The 21,474-nt window shown below is 40.1% G+C and overlaps 1 protein-coding gene across 9 annotated transcripts in view; it reads right to left on the bottom strand.

The window, feature by feature from the left end:
* rbms3 (RNA binding motif, single stranded interacting protein) overlaps positions 1-21,474 on the bottom strand; it is a 333,346-nt gene that overhangs the window by 30,894 nt on the left and 280,978 nt on the right. For all 9 annotated transcript variants that reach the window (XM_008422424.2, XM_008422423.2, XM_008422426.2 and 6 more), the window contains 3 exons: positions 17,703-17,809; positions 7,858-7,901; positions 4,085-4,181 (listed from right to left, as the gene is read on the bottom strand). In XM_008422424.2, the coding sequence (XP_008420646.1) occupies positions 4,085-4,181; positions 7,858-7,901; positions 17,703-17,809 (248 nt within the window). The remainder of the gene's footprint in view (positions 1-4,084; positions 4,182-7,857; positions 7,902-17,702; positions 17,810-21,474) is intronic.

The following is a 21,474-nucleotide window of genomic DNA, read 5'->3' on the forward strand; positions in this document are numbered from 1 at the left end:
CAGTCTTGAGACTAATACGTATAAGACTTGGGGCTTTGTGTTTGGCTGTACAAGATCAAAGAGAACAAGGGAATAATGAGAGATGTGGTTAAAATCTCTGTTTGCTAATTAAAATGGTAGTGGTAAATTGTGAGATGGTTCTTCTGAGCCTGATTTAGGGCTTCAGAAAGCAAAGAAGCATTTAGCAAGGCGAACACGCCACTGAGCTCATCTAATGAAATGGGACAACCTAAAAAAACAACAACAAAAAATAAAAAGAAAAACACCCACTTATCCCACTTAGCAAAAAAAAAAAACAAAAAACTTTTTGCCATATATATTTCATGTCACCTCAGATGCTCCAATTTTTAAAATCCTTTTTCATTTTTCCTTACCATGTTTTTCAAAGCACAGAATCACAACCACTTTATAAAACACCTTTCTTTTTTTATTTTATCAAAGAAAAAGAATCATGGGGTATTTCTAATTTATTTACATGTTGAATTGATTTGCAAGTATACCATTATGTATATGTTTAGAAGTGGCAACTTATTTAATTTTCAACTGAATTGCTGGCTACAGTGTTAAAGTAGGACTACAGTAAAAAAAGAATGGAGATATTTTCTTCTCACCTATCAACACTTTGAAAACACCTCCCCCCCAGTATTTTAATGTTCATAGGAGTTATTATAGTAACACAAATGCAAATACCCACACTCTCCAAACTTCACTCCTGCAGGGCTAATCAGCTCCAGTTGATTTTTCTTTCTCTGTGTCTGAGCAACATGAACTACAGAGTGTGCATTATCCATTTCATTAGCCTGAAATTATGTTTTAGGGTCATGTGACATGTCAAAAAACTGACTGTAGACAATATTAAAGGCTGCTTTCATAGCAGGATAGTGTGAGGCATTTTGTCTGAGACTTGGTGGGGAATAATGAAAGTGCTAGCAGTTCTTCTCCAATTGTTTTGGCTCGACATCACAATAAGCTACCCAGTATGAGCTGCAGGTTAGGCAGTGATCAATCCAGCCTGTCACTTTCTATATATGAAAGAAATAGAACAGTCCAGAAAATACAGTCTGTTGGCAAACTGCACCAGGATTCACACGCAACAAAACAAGACCCCTGTTTTGAGGAAGACCAGAGCTTTTTTGGTTTGCAAAAGTTTCTGATGAGTTTTCACACCTGCCTAAACTGCTGACTGTACAAGAAAGCAAAATCTCACAGCTCAGGTGTGAACGTGTCCATAGAGTTTCAGTGTAGAGTCAGAGAGTGTAGAAAGAATAACATTCTGGCAACTACGTTACTGTAGTGTGGTTAAAACTTAATTAAACACTTAACACTCACTAATTAGCAGGAAAAAAGTCGAGTCTTCAAGCCGATTTCATTCAGTACTACTGTTTAACAAAATCATCACAATATTCTCTTCTTTTCATATCAAACTTTTTGTCACAAATGGTCATCCAGTGTTGTGCGGATGTAGAGACAGATTAGCCTAACCAGAAAGAGCTTCTAAACTCCTGGGTTGGATGCTGGTCTACTAAGTTTTTAAGCTGGTGTTTTTCTTGCCCCTCACTGGAAATATAGCCGTAAAAATCTTTACCTTATGAACTCACTTGCTACCTGCCAACTTTACTTTCTCGACTTTCATCATTGGAGGCCATTTGTATTCCATCTCTCTTTTTGTATTTGACTGATTGTTCCATTTTACTTTTAATTCAAACGCTGAGACAAATATAACTATTCCAAGCTACATGCACAAGAAAATTGAAATGGTAGTAATGGTGATGATAATAGCGCGTGCCCCCTTAACGCATCGTGTTTTCTCAAGTTTGTTTGAACTTGAATGTCTTTGCTTTTGAAGATTTGGTAACTGGGTTTAATTTTATAAACCGAATCGCACAAAACTGAGCTCAAACGAAGTGGCTTTGCTTCTATATTACAGGAGTCATCGGGGTACATCCATACAACCACCCCGGGTTCGGTCAATATGAATGGCAAAATGTGCTCAACCTAAGAGAGCGCCCTACCCCTGGCTGAATTTCACAGCTTGTTTTACAATTTAAAAGGGCCAATAAAGCAAAAAGCTGGTCAGCCGGGTGCTCAGTAGCGTGGTTAGCCAGTTGGCAGCCCATCCAACCAGTCACATGTAAAGCCAAACAGCCTGCCAGGTAGCTAGTTAGTGAAGCAGCCAGCCCCACTCTCAAACAGCCAGCCACATATTTAGTCAGCCAGTGAAGCGGTCTGTAAAGCCGGTGATGGAAACCAGGCCACGGCTGACTGGCGACACTACAGCTGAAATCTTGGTAGTGATCTGGTCTGGACCGGCTCCCGTCTTGTGTATCATCAAAGCGTTTTTTTTTTTTTCCGTCTTGCAAAGCCAGTGGTCGCTGAAGCCCACAGACGGCAGTTTTACAAGAACACCAGAGCCTAGCTGTCGGAGCTGTATGGGCCATTTGCTGATTTGATAAATGCCGTTGAAAATAAGAATCACCTCAACAGAAACATAAAAGACGGAATTGCAAACGCCATAACATCTATGCACCTAGAGATTTTCATTACAAAAGGTAACACTTTTCATCATAAAACGAAATGATTTCCTTTTGTTTGCCATGCTGTGTGTGACTGCATGCCTTGTCTCTTTTCCCTTTTCTTCTTGCTGCGTCTCTTTGTACTTTAGCGGAAGATGAAGGACTCACCTTCCCGCCATGCCTGGCTGAAGGGCAATATTACAAGGAGCGGTGGCAGAGCTGGCCGATATTGAAACTGTGAGGATTAATATTCCTCAAAAGCCTGCCCATTGTTTTTGATAAATCAATTTGGGAAGCCTTCCGAGAGCAGATTAGAGACGTGCCACGGCCTCCCCCCCCTCCCCTCCCCCTACACCGCAGGTACCGGACCGCAGTTTTAATCAGCCGTGCATCAAAGACGAACACAGCAACCTTCAAGAACACCTTTCCCTCTGCCCACCCACCGAAGCACCGCCATCGCTGCCACCTGAGCGATCCTTTCCTCCTCTCCCAACTTATCTTCCTCTAAAACACTCCCACCTCTCCTTTATCTCCTGTTCTGCGTTCTCATCCATCTGTCCTTGCATACCAAATAGAGCCGATGTTAAATGATAGCGGCAGAGCGAAAGGGCATGGCGGCGGGGCCTCTTGATGTTTAGATTTAGGAAAAAGGGTGTTGCGTGAAATGTGCAGCGACGGGAAATGGTTGATGCTCCCAGCATATCACAGAGCCAATTTTCACGTTCCTGTTCTGTTCTGTTGCATTACTCCACACATCACAGCCACGGGGAATGTGGAAAATTTACTCTGAAAGAAGAAGCGATTGTGTGGCGAAGGTAGAGAAAATAAAATAAAATGGAAAAAAAAAAAGCAGCGGCAGAAGTCAGACAACTGAATGGGAGGAAACTAGATACTTTTCACAATTTCGCCAATAAGCACAGCTTTTTCCCTCAGATGCTTTCTATATGTCCTTATAAGACTAAGCAAAATTTGCCTCCATGTACCAAAGATCTCAAGTATTTAGCATCATCAGCTGCTACAATCAAAATGGTTGAATTATTAAACGTAAAAGTCCTTCTAATACGAATGATCTAATTTTGCTCATTTTTAAATTCAGAAAGCTTCAAATTGATTTGCTAATTAAATAATAATAATGAAATCTTGTCATTCTTTTAGATGTTTTCTAAAGAAACACCTAAAAGATCTTTTTCACATCTAATTATGTGGAAGAGATCACTTAAAGAGATCAGTTAAAAATAACCCGTTGATTTTTATGGGTCACATTATAACAATATATATAGATTAAAATTACTACACTGGATGTGCACGTTTTTTTGTCCTCTCCTCTCTCAGCCTTTTCTTGATGCCGATTTTTATGTTGCTTGTTTTCTTGCACGTTTTAGTGATTCCCATGCGCACAACAGATGTTATCAAGCACAGCTGGGACAGTGGAGAGATAACCAGAGAAGAGACGAGGACCTCATGCCGTTTTGCAGCTCATTTCCTTTCTAACATCCCCGCGCACAAAGAAAACTTCTCCATAACGCACGCAGGCAGCCGATCCACCCATAAAGTGGCACATTACGACCTACCTGATATGTGGAAACGGGGGAAGCAGCGATGAAGGGCGTGATGGAGGTCTGTGCGATCATGCGGTTGGTGGCGATGCTGTAAGGCGAGGAGTAGAAACTGAGAAGAGAGAACAAAAGGAGCCAAAATGGGAAAAAAAAAGTTAAAACCAGGCAAAAGCTGTTCTAATTACGTCATGTAATCTAATAGAAGAATGCAGTGAAGTACAAGGTTTAAAATTGAGACTGCAGAAAATACTTCAGGTCAATTATGAAAAAATATAATTGACATTAAGGAAATAATGCAAAGGTATTGGACCTGACAGTAACATTTGTATTTCTGTATTTATGTTTATACACAATCATGATGGAAAAGTTGACTTGGCTTCAAATCTCAGTTTCTGAATCAGTTTAATCATTTTAATGATTTAAATCATTTTAAGTCATTTTAAGCCAAAGCACACAGAAGAACCAACTTTAGCCCCCTCTTATTGCGCATTGAGTTTTGGACACAAACGTTTTTGTTGCACAGCTCTTTTCTGGTCCCATCGCAGCATTTCAATCAGGTTGCGGTTTGCATTTTCACTACGACCTTGAATCCCCTTGATTGATTTCTTTTCAGCTGTTCTGTTGTAGTTGTGCAGCTGAGTTTTGGATCATTTTTCTGTTGACCCAGTTTCAGCAAACGTCAGTGGTCAGACAGTGGGACTGACATTTGACTCCAGAATACTTTTTTGCATACAGAGGATCTAATTGTTGAGTATTATTAGTATTTGTACTGAAATGGATTACGGTGGACCGCCTAATGACGTTTAACTACCAGCTCTATCAGCTCAAATACCAATTATACCTTAATGTGCATTGATATTCACAGTGGAAACCATTTTAGGAAGCTTATATCTACAATCTTCCTTATTTCCGCTCCTGGGGGGAACTGCCAATCAGCGAAAAGGAAAATAAATTGTGTTCCTGGATTGACTGCTTTCCAAACACCAGCCAATAACCTGCCAAGCGGGATTGCAACTAAGTCTTTCAGCTTCCCAATCTGAATTTTCCGTTGAACATTTGAACAAATGGTCATGTTTTCCAAGAATACTGAACCCCAAATAGGCAGGGGCTCATTGTATTCGGTTTTCTGAAAACAAGCTAATGTACATCAAGACATTGTCCTCGTCTGCTCAAAGTCATGAGGTTCAGTCAGAAAACATTTAGAAAGTTTAGAAAAAGGAGACTTTCTTCTTGAACTTCTCCAGACCTACCTAACCTTTTACATCTACCCTCTCCTTCTGTTCCTAAGCTCTTAGTTAAGGTGGCGCTTGGACAATTTCAGTGAGAACAGAGACAATTCCCAGTGTTGGAAAACAAAAATGCATTCATGGGTTTGTTACGAGATGTGTAAACAGTCATCAATCATGTAGCTGAGGTCAGAATGCAATATTGTTATCCTTCCTTAAATGGTAAAATCAGTGGATCTGAATGGATCAAATAAAATTTTACCATCATTTAGTGTGATGTATATTTACCAGTGTCATTTTAAATAGTTTAAACAAATGCCTCTTATGCAACACAAATGCGCTGCAGTGTTTTGTTCCCGAGCTGAACACATCCGTAAAACTGCAGGTTTATTTATTTTGGTGTTTTGTGTCATTTCCTCAAAGCCACAAAGTAAGAACGGTCTGGAGCATAACAAATTATATTTAAATGGCTCTTGTCTAGGCAAACAAAATTAGTCGTTTTGTGCCTGGTCTGTAGCTAAAGATCAGATCATCATTTGCTAAAATGTTTTCAGACTAATTCGGACGAGCTTTCCTGACCCTGAGGAAGAAAAATATCCCCACATTATGATGCGGGGATATTTCAGACATGTGCAAGAGCCAGCCAAATAGTTAGATCGCATGTTATCAAGAAGTCATTTGAAATATGTTCAATTATGTTTCTAAATTCTAAAATTAACCCAAAACGATTGACACTGTCAACAGCTTTAAAGAGAGGATCTTACCCTCACCTAATCCACATTAAGTAAGGGTAAGACGTAGCAGTCGTGTTCTCTGTGATCTTATCTGCCTCTCAGATTGTTATGAAAGAATCAAAGAACACTTATTTATAGTTTTGCATTAGTATATTGATCTTGAAAGACGTTTGTTTATCCGCTGCTCTCTCGTGACTACAGCCAAGCCTTTTAAATCACACTGACGTCTGGACCTTAAGCCGCCTGGAACAATAAGATGCTTTTCTTTTCCTGCCATTTGGTTTGATTTTCTGCAGTGTTTGGGATCATTGCTCTGTTGCATGACCCAGTTCTGGACAAATCTCAGCTGAACAACAGATGGCCTCACATCTGACCTCAGAATTCCACCATACACGTGATTTCATTCCAACCATCTCACTAATTATCCAAGTTCTAGTGTTGCAAAACAGGCCTTGCACATCCATTCCTATCTACATGTACAAATTGTACATCAAGAGGGACTCGCATTATAAATCTCCCAAAGTAATTGGCTGCAAAACGTCGCTTCTGTTAGATCATGCCATATATGTTTCTACCAAGGTGTTATGCTATCGAATGGCAAAGCAGCTGACAGACATTTGTTTTCAGCTGTCTAGAGGTTTACTAGTGAACTGGGATTAGAGCTTTTTAATGACCACTCCAAAACACTGATTTTATTGTCCTTACAATCCAAAACCACAAACAATGCTCCAGCATAACATTCCTATGGTTTAGAGTACTTCAAATCAGATGTGCCAGAGTGATCAAAGCTTCAATGCTGTGACGATCTTGGACCTGCTCATGCTTAGTTTTAACCACAAGTTTGTCCAAAGACAGAATTTGTTCCCTTTTGTTAAATTGAATTAAGAAAAAGCAAAACAAAAACAATCTGTGAAAAGTGTATTTTGGGGCAAACATGTTGATTCCCAAGGACATCGAATCTCCCAGTCTTGTTTTTTAGAACATATTTAAAGACCTTGAGAAAGCATGCAGGTCCACTGGTAAAATAAATCAGGGGTAGTTTAAAACTTTTGCATATACTGCAGACACTACAATGGAAGTAAAAATTTAATATAGTAACGTGAGTATACACTAGAATGATGCTGCATCTGTCTGTGAAAAAATATCTTCCTAAACTTTACATTTCTGCTGGACGATATCAAACCGATTGCTTTGTTCGTTCACTTTTTCTGCAGTCGGACTAAATGTAAACTGGAACGTCTGAAAATGTCAACAGTACTTTCCCACAAAATATATCCGTGGGATTACAAGCCTGCAGAGCTCCACCAGACAGAGCGTTTACATTGCAGGCCGCGTAAAGCGAGCGGTGCTGTTTGTGTAGGCTGCTGGTTGAGATTGACTTGTGGTCGCTGGGGGATAAGTGGTTTAGGAAGTGGGAGTGAGGAGTTTCCTGTGAATGACTGAGGTCAGGGGTAGATAGAGGGGGCTGGTGGGTCCAGCAGGCTCTTTCCTGTCTCAGAGGAACTTGGAAAAACTAAATATGTCGCTCTGGTCATTTATTTCCGGATTACCATTAATTCATGACATAAAGACCAAAAGCACAAGTGAAGACGCACACAAGTAGACACACACACAGGACGGCTCGCACGGCTTCCCCTCTGTGCCCCATATCTCTCATCCAACCCAACCACCGAAAACCAATACCTGGAGTCTGTATAGATTTCAGTAATCAAACCGTAACAAAGTGCAGATGCTACATTAATCTTTATGTATGGCAGGGATATTGACTTGGTTTCTATGAGCAAGGAAGGGAGAGAGCATTAGTTGGTGCCAAAGATAAACTTCTTACCCATTCTGCATTGCAGCAGGATCGTACGTTAACGCCATGCCGGTCTGAAAGAGAGAAGGGATGTCAGAAGAACGTTCAAAAATGTATCTCATATTTGAATAATTATTTAGGTCAACGCTAGGCAATTAGCCTCTTCAGTTTATCAGCTGTTCCTGCAGAGGTAATGGGATTTCTGACTTTGACTTCCTTTTACTTTGATTAATCTACAAATATGTTTAAGGAGACAGAAAATCATTAAACCGTAACAGTATGAAGCAGATCTAAATCACAGTCTGTTTGTCCAAGCAGGTAAGTGACATTAAAATGCACTTTTCTGACCCAAAAAAAAGACTTTTCCAGAGACCTCTGTTGCAAATACACGTATGTATGTATGTATGTATGTATGTATGTATGTATGTATGTATGTATGTATGTATGTATGTATGTATGTATGTATGTATGTATGTATGTATGTANATGTATGTATGTATGTATGTATGTATGTATGTATGTATGTATGTATGTATGTATGTATGTATGTATGTATGTATGTATGTATGTATGTATGTATGATGGCGCTTCTCCAATTACATCCTTAGATTTTGTACCCAAGATATTGTACTCACAAGTGAATGAGGCGCTCGTGTTTCTAGACCGGAAGTGGTGTGGCATGTGAAACAAAAAAGGAAGGAGTTGCTATTCTTACTTTCCTCATTGATGTTCTTAGCATCAAAATCAGTTTGATGAGATTTTTGAAAGTCTATAAGCAAAGAGGATGTATTTTTCCTCACACACACGCACACACACGCACACACACACACGCACACACACGCACACACACACACACACACACGCACACACACGCACGCACGCACACACACACACACACACACACACACAAAAACCGTCTCTTGGAACAACTGGAATCTTAGATCTAAAGAAGGAACAACTCAAGACTATAAAGAACAAAGACGCATCATTACATGGTCCAGCTGCAAGAAATGGCTCCATTGGAAACGGCACTGCGGTTAGTATTTGTGAGCATAAAGTTCCTTAAGTAAAAGAAATGTATTGTTGTATTGCAACTTTTGGGTTTTATTGGACCTCTGTCAGTCCAAAACATCTACTGGTATCCATGGAAATTATTCCATTAAAGTTTAGGACAATAATCTGCACATTTACCCAGAGTAATTAGCAGCAGCAGCAACTCCTTCTTTGGGTTTTTTTTTTTGCGCTGTAGACTTTCAGCTATTTTAATTCACAGATGCTTTATGCTACATTCCACTGTGCTGCTCTGTACTTTAAGATGGTGATAAAGTTTAAAACAGACGTGTGATGATATTGAGTAGAAATTGCATTTTGGCAAAATAGTGTCAAAATTGTTGCTTTTTGTTTAAGGACAGATTTTGTCTCAAGCAATCAACTCACCACTGTGGCAAATTACCATCAAACTGGGATTATTATAGAGTGCTTCCACATTTATATCTAGGGTTACAGTCTGTAAGTGTCCCCTGTTTTGCTGCTGCTGATTCCTCATCCCTACTGGAGAAATCACTGCATAACACTGCATATATTAAATATAGTACAAATGTATAAATAACCATCTTAATTAGACGACTCTTCCCCAGCTTTTTTTCAGCATTCTCAGCTGGATTCCTGGATTTGATCATACTTCTGTTGCATTTTAATCACATTTCTTGGCTAAAAATGCTTCTTAAGTACAAGCAGTTCAAACACAATTGAAAAGCCACAAAACACACGACAAACTGTTGATACAGACCCCGTTTAGCTGCCAACCTTTCAGACTGAAGCAGAAGCTGTCAATAGTTGCCAATGTCACATAGATCATTTGCAGCTGCGCATTTACTACATCTAAGCCCTGATTCTTTATGCTAAAAATGAATTAAATCAAACTCAGCTCGTTTAAATTTGGGAAAAAACTGACGAGTGCCAAAGGTGAGGTGGGACTAAACTCAGTCAATGGGACAAACTGAATTAGTATCGGAGACACTCGTTTTCTATTTCAATCACACACAATTATGCTTTTATGAATAGGAGGAAATGAAGACATGCCTTTTAGAAGGAAAAGGGAGACCGAGAAGTGTGTGTGCGTGTGGGGGGGTGTGCGTGTGTGTGGCTAAGGGCATTTTAGAGTCCAGGAGAGGAACCTGTGCCGCAATCCTTCATCTGCATTCCTGAAGGCTCCCTCCCGGAGGAGAGCTAATCCGATTTCTTTTAACAGAAGGCTGCTGAGGATGGCAGATTTCATCAGAATACACACACACACACACACTTTTTTTGGCTATCTTCTCCCTCACTTTGTGCTCTCTACTTCTCTTTCTTCAACATCTTGTTTTCTCCTTCATTCACTCTTCACCCCACACCCTCCTCCTTCCTCTTCCTGTACTTCTTTTCGCCCTTGTCCTTACTGGCGGCTACCTGCACACACAGTTCAGGAAACGGCGGCTCAACAGAGCAGAGGGATCAGCGAGCCTATGACCAAAACCCTGAGAATAAACAAAAACACCAAACCTCCAGCAGATCCGATGACGTGCAATCAAGTGGCTTCAGGTGTCTGTCTGTGAAAATGTTTTAGCATATCCACTCAAAAGGAAAGCTAATTCGAAACGAACGCAGTAGCAGTTAATTTTAAAAGATTAGTTACATCACTCTGTGAACATTTAAGTGTTAAACATCTCTTTCAAAGTTTGGATACGTCGACGTAATATTGTGTTAAAGTGTTCGTACCCACTGGACATTTGACCATTTTTTAGGTCACGATCTTTAAGGCAGTTATTAGGATTTTAGGTGACTGAATAAATACAACGGGTCATTGCAAAGTGGAAAAGATTTCCACTTCAGAATGTAGACGTAAAATACAGAAATTATAGAATTCACTTTTATTCACACTGCAAAACCACAAACTCTTACCAAGTATTTTTTTATCTAGTTTTTAGACATTTGAAGTAAGACAAACCTAACTGACATGTAACTTTTCAGAAAGATATAGGAACTTGTTTTAAGTAAATAATTTCTCTATATTTATCAAATTGTGCTAGTTCTCCTGGAAGATTATTTTTAAACTATTATTTTTGTTTATTAGTCTCCTAATTAGAAAAAAAAAAAAAGAAAAACTGTGTCTCTGTGTAATTTAATCCAAAATAAAACCACTAGAAGTTTATTTTTGCCACAAGCCAAGTAGAAAACACATCAGAAAACAGAGAAACACTATTTGGGATAGAAAACTAATATTGCACAACACTCTGAACACACAACCACTGGGGTGGTGCTGGCAGCATCATGATGTGGGGATATTTTTCTTCCTCAGGGTCAGGAAAGCTCGTCCGAATTAAAATTAAGTGGAGCTAAACACAGAGCAACTGTAGAAGAAAATTTGGTAGAGGCGGCAAAAGACGAGTACGGATGACGGTTTTACTGCACAAGAACCACGAGGTCAAAAGAATGGTTTAGGTCAAAGCAGACAATGTCCAGACCTAAATTTAACCAATAAATAATAAGAATATGCAGCAATAGAAAGCGTGATTGTTCTCAGACACTCTTCCTTCAGTTTGACTGGGCGGATGGGTAAATGCTCCCTTGTCTGAATGCGCACAGGTGGCAGAAACCCCCAATAACAGTCTTGCAAGGCCCCGTTTGAAATGAAGAGACTGCGGACATGTTTTGTCGGTGAGCATGTCTTTACATGTGTGCTAATAGCAGCAGCAGACATGAGCAGCTGTTTGGCGAGGCTGATATCTCCCCTCGGTGCTGCGCTTCCTTCCATGTGCTGATGACTTCCACAGCTCCTGACCAGCGATTCTGCAGGGCTACAAACTGATTACTGATGCAGGCTGGTACGTCTGGAAAAAAGGAAAAGAGGCAGCTACTCTGCCAGGGGGCATCTGAAATGGATCCAAAACTGTGTAGAATAAAATAAAAATAATCAAACAGAGCTCAGCCGCCACTGTGACTTTCAGAAAAGAAGCAGTTTGTTTTCAGTTTTCAAACCTCCTCTCTCTGTGTGTTCTGCAAATAAAATTTTTTTTTTTTAAATGATCCTTCTACTCCCAAAAGAGTTTGAATTTTTAAAACATATATACTTAAGCTGGTAACTTATAAAATCTCTGTGTCCGAATAGAGAGTGGCATCATCCCTGCTTGTATTTTCCATTCAGAAAGCAATTTTCTTTCTTTTTCTGCCTGGTGGCCACACACACGCACGCACACACACACACACGCACACACGCACACACGCACACACACGCGGACACACGCACACACACACGGACATCTGTTAGGCTTTCACACAGAGAGAAAAGCCGGATGTTTTTTTTTTTATTATTTTTTTTTTTTATCTACATGCATTCCCCAAGAGTAGCTGCTTGAGAAGTGTGACTTTGAAAAGTTTTTTTTTCTTTTTTTTTTTTAATAACGTGTGTGTGTGTGTGTTGCTGAGAAACAAGGAAGGAGTAAAAATGGGGGAAGGGATGGGGATGAGCACCTACAGAGCGTGTGTGTGTGTTTTGAAGAAAAAAAAAATTGCAGTGACTAATATGTTTGTCAGCATGAGACAGCGAGAGACAGCACTTTTGAGGCTCCCACATTGGGTAGTTTACAAGAAAATCTGTCATATTTCTCAATCCTTGCCACCAGCCACCCTGCAGCACTCAACCCCTCGCAACTCCTGAGTGATCATGCAATGTGTTCCCTCTCCGTTTCTCTGTCTCCGTCTCAGTGAGTCACTTGCTCTTTCTCTCTCCATATGTTGCTGTGGGGTCTGGGAAGACTTCAAACACAGGGAGGAAGACGCAGGGAGACAAAGTGAAAGTAAAAAGAAAAAAAAGAAAAAAAAAGCGAAATGTGTGCAGAAAGCACTTAGAGGCAGAATAAAAGGAAGAGTTAAGAAAATTTAAAAAAAGCCACGGGAAATTCTGTACAGGCAGACGAGGAGTAAGAGACTGATGGATGCTTTGGACTCTTTCTCCCCTTCATCTGTATGCGTGGTGAGAAATGTCTCCAGTTCTGATAAACAGACCGACATGTAATGCCCACCTTCCACCTGATCAACAACCGTAGGGTGAGTGACATTCTATTCATTATCCCATTCAAATGCTTTTGATTCAACTAGATCACATTTTCAGGTGACCTGCCTTCAATAGTGACGAGGCGGCTGGTACAAACCCGATGCAGATGTCAAAAATCTGCTTAATTCATCAAAAATACATACAAACATGGAAGAAGTTCAATATGTAGCTAAATGTTTGTATCAGTCCACCAATTTAAACCTTTTAAATTTGCTCCTCGTCTCTGTGTGGGATAGTTGGGTTAGAGGAAAAAGGAGGATGAGATCAACACTGCGCATTCGGTGACCTTGAAATCTCTGTGGTCAGTAGTATAAACAACCCACTGATACGGCAAAACATTTCTGTCGAGAGGCTGGGAAATCCTCGCATGACGTCCTTTGAGTCGGCCTTGGGGATCGTATCACAGAGGGTCGGTCGTAGCTGTATCTCCCTCAGCAAAGGTGTATGAGGCGGCAGGCCGAGCCCGAAATCATGCGGTCATCGACAAAAATGAAGGACATTTTGGTGAGTTATCACAATAAATGTACAAAGTTTCTTTCTTTAGTATGGCAGGAATTGAAAAGTTGACAGGGCTAAAAAAAATACAAATGACACGATCACACGATCATGTGAAAGCAGCTGATCAAGACGTCCCACAGGTGGCACAATCTTATTTAACTTTGATAACTACTGATGGCTGAATGAGCGTTACAAAAAGCAATAGTTGACACAAATACACAAATATGGTAACGTTTTTTTTTTAATTTCCAGTTAGCAGGAAAGAAATAACTAGACTCTTCATGGTGTTAATCTGAGTCTGTTGGAAAACCAGTTACTTAGTTTCAAAACACAATGTACCTGGAAGGAGAATAAAATAATTTGTCCATCTCTACTTATCTGGCTTTATTAACAGACATATGCATTAAAAAGCTGTTTGCACAAAGGTTTAAATGAACAAATAAATTCATAAGTTCAAACATCAAAGGTTTTACGAGAAGTTCAAAGACCTTATTCCTGGAAGTTTGGATTTACTGTTAAGTACTTTGGCATTGGGGCCAAATCTACTGATCTTGTTTCTACAATAAAAGGGTTATGAGATGACACCAGAGAGACTTTATTATTCACACAAGAGCAAAACTAAAGCTTGTTAAACCTATCTATGCCTGAAGTAATACTAAAATCATACCAAATATGCATCACTCAGCACCAGCAATAACTCCATCATTGGAGATCCAGTTAAAGCCTTTAACACAGATGTAAACATATTAGAGAAGTGTTGAGGATGTGGTTAGAGCCGACTGCCTTTGGAACGGGTCATGGCCACACACTTGGAACAAGGTGCAGGCAAATCTTCTCACTTCTGAAGGTCAACTGACCCACCTGAAGTGGCTTCTCCCTGTGAGATTCATTAACACGTCCCGCACCATGTTGAGTGGGCACATCTATTCTTAGCCTCTTGTGCTAAATAAGGTGAGTGGACATTTACTTGCGTAAAAAAACTAAAAAGCTCGTAACTTAGTTTTCAAGGACTTTTTTTCTTTACGATGTAGCGTTAAAACCACAAACCTTAACATAATTTATTAGTTTTATGTTGTAGACCAGAAGTAGCTCATGCTTGTGAAACAAAAGGAAAATGGTACAATACTTTGCAAGGCCTCCTTTTGCTGCAATTACAGATGTGTGTGTTTATTTTTTGGTTCATGTCTACTACCAGCTTTGCACATGTAGAGATGGAAAGTTTTTTTTTCCATTTTTCTCAAGCTCAGTGAGATAGAATGTCTGTGAATATGAGTTAATTTCAAGTACTGACTCATATTCCTGATTTACGTAGGCATTTTCATTGACTAGGCTTTTCTAACACATAATTAAACTTTGATCAGAACTGTTTCACTGTAGGTCAGGCTATGTGTTTACGGTCGTGTTCTCCGTTTTATTTCTAAAAGGTCTTCTGCCATGTACCCTTTTTCCTTTCCGCTTTGGAGTTATGAGCTGCAATGTGTTGAACTTTAAATCCTCAATAAAAGAAAACGTTTTATTTTGTGGCTGTAATGTAGGAAAATAGGAGAAAAGCTAAAGAATACTTTTCCAAAACACTGTTCATTTCGCTTTAAAATAATATTAAGCAGGGGTGTAGATCTGAAGTAACCAACCGGGATAAAAATATAAGCTTTCGGCAACAGATTTTGCTCCCCGCACTTGGTCTTGAACTTTGACAATAAAAGCATTTTGTAAAAGGCAAAGTAATGTGAAACAATGCGAGTGGAGGCCACCAGAGGGGAAGGGGAGATGGCTACCAGGAACAGGGAACATGGAAATATTTTGAACCGAGACGCAAAATCCCTGCCCTGAGATTTTAAAACTTGAGGTTTAAATGGGTCTTCAGTGTACGTTTGAATTAAGCTTCAAGCTAGCTAGCTTATCGTAATGTGCTTGAATGTGTTTTTTTTTCTTTTTGTTCAGCTCAGCCTTTGGCTGAACTCAGATCCATGCACAAACTCTGGGTCTCTGTTATTTCTCCCCAGTCGTTCTTGTTTCCCCTCTGGTCTCTGTATGTTTATAGAATCTAGGTGAACAATTTTTTATTTTTTTTTGTCTTTGGATGAAACTTCCCATAGCTACGGTAAATTGCGTCAGAGCGCACCGTCCTGGACAAGCTCTACTTTAATCACCGTGCGCGTCCCACAGAAAGGTAACTTAAAGCAGAGCCTCTTTACATGATGAAAAGTTGAAATTCTTCTAAATAAACCGAGGAGTACGCTACAGGTTTGCAGGGATGCTGTAGAGCTCCAACAAAGAGTTCTTTTTGTTGTTTCACATTTTTCTCTTTAACAAAAAAAAGGAGAAACTTTTTATATTTTCTCTTTGGAAACTTAAAAGAATGATTTATTTGACATCATATTGGGTTGACCCGTACTTGGAACAAATAAAAAGTGCAAGAAGTTTCCGAGGAAAACTGTAGATTTACACAAGCTGCTTCAGTGCTTTGAAATCATTTCTAAACTGCTGTGGTATGCAGAACCATTCATTTTAACAGTTGTAGTGAATGACATGTTAATCAGATGTATCTGGCCTGTGCCGACTTCTGGGAGCATGCACAAACAGTCGACCTCAGATGAACGATAACTGGTGAGGTTGTTCAGGAATCACCGAATTTCTGGCCTTCCATGAACTGGAAAAATCTGGATCGCTTTGGATATCGCTATTGAACAAAAAATGATGTTAACACACAAGCAATAGAAGAAGAAATATTATAACAGAAGTACGACTGCAGGAGCAAATGTCATGCGTTCAAGCCAGAAAACAACGCTCCAGTTGTCATGCAAAGAGAAGCATCATTATGTCCATACGTTTTTACCAAGATGAATGTCCAAATATTCAGCAATATTTACACCAGAAGCTTGTTGATGGCTGCAAAAACGATGTACTTTAGGTCTGATGTTCTAAGTGAAATGTAAGCAGCTGTGAGGATTAGAAAAAATCCCATGGTAAATTGAAGTCTCAACATACAGTTATTATCTTTAAAACCCATTAAAAGTTGTGGTGTGAAATTGTTCTACCATAAAAAAAACAAAAAAGCCCATAGCTGACTGGATGTGTTCGGTGCAGTTAATCATGTGATGAAGCACTGAGGGAGACGCGGAGCTCAATTTATAGTCCAACAACCAACAACAAATGCACACATAGAGACTGTTTTCTGAAGGACAAACATTTCATCTCTCTGGGTCTTCCCACGCTGCTGCTTCAGCATAACTGTCAGCCTCACTAAACGTGTGTGTCGGGTTTTACGTATGTGCTCACATTTTCCCCTCATCCATATATTCCAGTCTAAAGGCTCCCCAGCCTGTGTCCTCTCCACGTCCTTTCCACTATAGATGGTTGTTAGCCGTGACCTTGTATCTGCATGTTATCACGGTGAATCTGGTTTTGGGTTTTCTGCCATTCCGATGCATGGAGGGAATGTGTGTTCAGTGAGGCATTTGGCTAGAGGTGTAATTTACATGACAGCTCATGTGCATCCAGGATCAGTTCAACTGGCTGTTTATTTCTATTTTTCCCACTCATATCTTAAAATGGACACAAATGGCAAATCATTTCTGTTCGCAAAAATACGAGATGTGACAGACAGACATGTTTGGGTTTTTGGAAGGCCTGCATTTACAGCAGTAAATCTTAACATTTATTCTAACATTATTGTCATATTTGAATGCAAATACTTTGATTTTACTTGTGAATGAAATGTGATTCCTTGTAAAAGTCTTCATATGTCACCACCAACACGCCAACAGTGCTTGGAAAAAAATCCCACCAAGAAGTTTGAGTGATTCTGTCTGTGGTTACAGAGCGCAGACAGCACCAGGGTGTTGGTTTGTCAGCTTTCTCATATTATTGCAGCCTTTATCCTAATCTGTGGAGCTGAATGGACAGTTTTTTATTTATTAATGAATTCACTAAAAGTACAGTTAAATGACAGGAGAATACATTGGTATCGTAATTATCACAAGCCTCATTGCTTGTTTCTTCCTGCAGCTTTGAAACCCGTCTTGTTTCACACAAGTCACAATGACATTAATGACCAAACCATGGAGCTCTTCTGACCCATCAGCTACTGAAGCATTACATTGTACTGTAGCCATTTGTGGACAGCTACAGAGAAGATATAATAGATGTAACAAATCCGTTTCTTTACATTCATTCCTCCTAAGACTCGACTCTACGGATGTGGGAAAAGCTCAGGGTCACTGGGCATTTAGGATTTCCTCTCAGTAAGTGAGAGTAAAGGTTTGTACTGTCCCAAAAATCTCACCTCCCCTTCTCTGTGCCACGGTCTCCCATTCTGAGGATACTTGCTCTGGCTTTGGCGTTTCTTCTGCCCTCCGTCTGCAAATTTGCACAGCAAAGGCTCCGTGGGGGCTGCAGAGAAAGAAAAACGAAGGTCAAAGACATTTTAGAAGGATGGCATCGTGTGACCCTGCAGAAAGGCAAAAGCCCTTTTGAACCGCATCGCCTTTTCTCTACTTCTGCCATGGCGTTTCTTTTTCTGGCTCCTTCCGTTCCCCTTTTCTGTGTCCTATGGAGCTGCTAGACAAATTCCCAGGTTGACAAGGTTGGCAGGCCCTCCCTGTCCTCGCTCCGGCTGGCAGCCCATGAAAGAGCTTTGCAGGGTATTGTTGAAATAATAATCACAGTAATCGCGCTTGTAAATACCTCTTAGATGGTAATGGAAGATGGCTCTGTCAGCCAAAGCTTTTTTTTTTTTCTTCTAGAAGACGTTCTTGTTCTTGAAACATAATCGCTGCTCGCTTTACCATAACAGCAGTCTTCTCTATTCTTTGAAATTTTATGTATTTTCCACTCAGTCTCAGGACCTCACTGCACTGTACTGATTAACTCGGCTTTTCTTTTTGCTAACCCTAGAGGCAGTCTCTCCAGTTTAAAAATTGAGAAAAAAAAACAAAAAACTATTGTAATGTGAAATTCCTTCCAAGACAGCAACTGTCTTTCACCAGCAGCAGGAAACCATGACAAAGCTCAAGTTAATTTATTGAAAAGTAAAAAAAAAAAAAAAAAGTACTGTTGTCTCTCCATCAACAGCCTTTTGTGCACATAATTACCAGCAAAAGGTCAATGAAAATGATGACCTATGCTGCTTTAAAGTACCCTCTCAAAGGGCACTTTCTCACGCTCGTGCTGCAGGTGAGCACTGATGAAGGCAAAATTAGATTCAGGTAGATGAGATAGCATAAAAAAAACTCTGAAGAAAGACATTCTCAGGGAAAGAAAAAAATGTTGGGAAGGAGATCGGGGAGCATGAGAAACTAGCGGCTCTCTTGGCTGGGGACCAGACGGTCTCGACAGAGTCGGTCCCCCTATTTCAGTCTGTGTCAACAGAATCCCTTTAGAGGCCGAGAGTGGAGAGGAGAGAAGGGACACGAGCCTGTGGTATAAAGCCAACAGAAATGTAAAGTTACTAAGACAGAAAAGATAAAACAAAATGAAAAAGACAGAGAAAAAGATTGAGGAGATCCAAAAGAAAAAACTACGAGGAAGGGGAAAACGCTTCAGACGTCTGAGTTTGAGTTGATAAAGCTGCAATGCACTACAATTGAAACAGTTTAAATTATTCAAAAGAAATTGAAAGAAAATGTTTGCTTCATTTAGGAAAGTTGGATGAACATCATCAAATTTAGATTTATTTATCTCATCGCAAAAGTAACCGATGTCTATGTGTGGATAAACGTTCGAGCAGATTTTAGACGCATCCCAAGATTTCAAATTTTAAAACAATTAATGGAGAGAGTAGAAATCTTTTCAAGTGGAATCAACACACCACATTGTTAAATTTTTTTTAAATTTTAGATAAAAAACATGGCATTTCTTGATACCTGCATATGTACAAATACAACACTGAAGGGTAAATCACAAGGTGGAGAGCTAAGGTTACAATGGCCATACTATTGTTCACCATTTCACCTTTCACCTGTTGTACATTTTCACTTTGTCAATACCAATGAAAAACATTACATGCACAGTAAACGAAACTCCAGCATTGCCTTTAATCTACTTCATACATGTCCAGCAGGATGATGCACCATGCCACAGAGCTCAACATCAAACTGGTTTCTTGAACATGCAGTTCATTTGCAGACATCAGAACTCAATTTCGACAGAACCTGGAATGGAACAACCACATTGCGGATGCGCAGCCAACAAATGTGCGTCGGCTACATGACGTGTTGATCTGAACCAAAATGTCTGAGGAATGTTTCTGACAACTTGTCAAATCCGTGCCACAAACAAACTATGTCATCTCTAAAGGCAACAGAAGATCCAGCCTGGTTGTAGTGGGATGCATCTAATGATTTGTTTTATGCAACAGGATGCATCACAAACAACACATTCTGTAGCTCTTCGATTGTTCTCTTTCTGTTTGGACACACATAAATACCAGGCAAGAGGAGAAATAGTGTGACTGCAGTTTTAGACGGAAAACAAGCTTGTCCAGACTCTAACCCACTGCTGCTCAGCACCTGGTGGCCTATAGGAGCAGCCTGACAACCTTCCTGTCATCGCATTCACATTATAGGCCGGGCAGCTCATAATGTGGCTGCACTGCGACCACGTAGGGAAAAGAAGGGGCCTGCCTGCAGGAGGTAATGCAACCTTTCATCAAGTCAAGCCAGTGAGAAAAAGATTTTGTTGTCATTTTAATCTTTGCTTACAGATGCTAAAGGTTGCTGGACCTCAGTAATAGCACTGCATCATATGACTGCAGTAAAAGAAGTTTTGTTCAGTAGAAAGCGATGCGGATGAAGGGAATGAAGAAGTAAAACGGCACGAGACTTTTACAGTTCAGTGCGAGATTTGAGCATCGAAACGCTTACATGTCAGAACTGCACCTGCAGCTGGAGAGTACGTTAAATTATTTTTGGGGTTTCGTTGTAGCGTTCAAGACAATGATTAAAAAATAACTATCCTTACCTATGTGTCAAGGCAGCCCTCAGCTAGCCTATCAAGATTAAACTTTTCAAAGTCAGCTTGGGAGAATGTAGCAACAAAGGGAGAGTGTGGAGGGGCTTCAGGAAAAAAAACAACAACAACAAAAGCTTTTCCAAACCTCTCCTCTGGCACTCTGGGAGATAATTAGCTATTGGAGAAATTTAGAGAATCTGACACAGAGCAGGCTGACCTTCCCTGTGTGACTACATTCCCAGTTCCCACAGAGGAATGGCCAATTTGTTTAAGACTGAAGCCCAAGATCAACAGCTTCACACCACCCCACCCACTCTGTGAACACTCACCCCTCTGTTGCCCTGACACACACTTACACGCACATACGCTCTTTTTCTGCTCTTAAAGTCTTTCTGTACTACTACTACTACTACTGCTACACACACACACACACACGCGCACACCCCCACACGCACACACACACAGTAAGAGAAGAACACAAAAATTAGCACCACACAAAAAACAGAAAGTCATCGTTGGCAGAGGTAAGGCCACTGTGCTGCTGATGTTGTGCCTTTGGCCTAAAACCTTCAAGTGGAACACATTTCACCTTATAAATGGAAAAAAAATAGAGGTCCAACAGGGGGCTGCTTAAAAAACTGTTATGGACCCTTTTTTTTCCATTTAACGATCTTAAATCATTGGAGAAAGATGTGAAGTACTTTTGGTTGGAGGTTAACAACTGCTGCTAACAAGGTCCTCCATGGGAAGCCCTAATTGTTTTTCATGAGGGTTGCCTTAGGAACCTGTAAATAAATTAATGAGGAGTGAGCACAAACATGAACATTGGCATCTGGGCCATGGTGAACCCACTGCAACACTAACGACTATTCACGTGCACACATTGGCAGAGAGGTTCAAAGAGTCTTTGTGAAAGTATTTACACTCCCTTACTATTCTATTTTCTTTTTTTTTCAGATTTGTTACCGTTTTTTAACTTCAGGCACTGACTAAGCAAATAGTGTCAAGCAAAGAGAGAAATATTGAAGAGCATTTTAAATGCCTACGGCTCTAAGAGCTGGAAGGAGCTACATGTCGGATGTAAAATGTCATCAGGACAACTATTT

Source organism: Poecilia reticulata, linkage group LG11 (assembly GCF_000633615.1).
Source record: "Poecilia reticulata strain Guanapo linkage group LG11, Guppy_female_1.0+MT, whole genome shotgun sequence".
Lineage (NCBI taxonomy): Eukaryota > Metazoa > Chordata > Actinopteri > Cyprinodontiformes > Poeciliidae > Poecilia > Poecilia reticulata.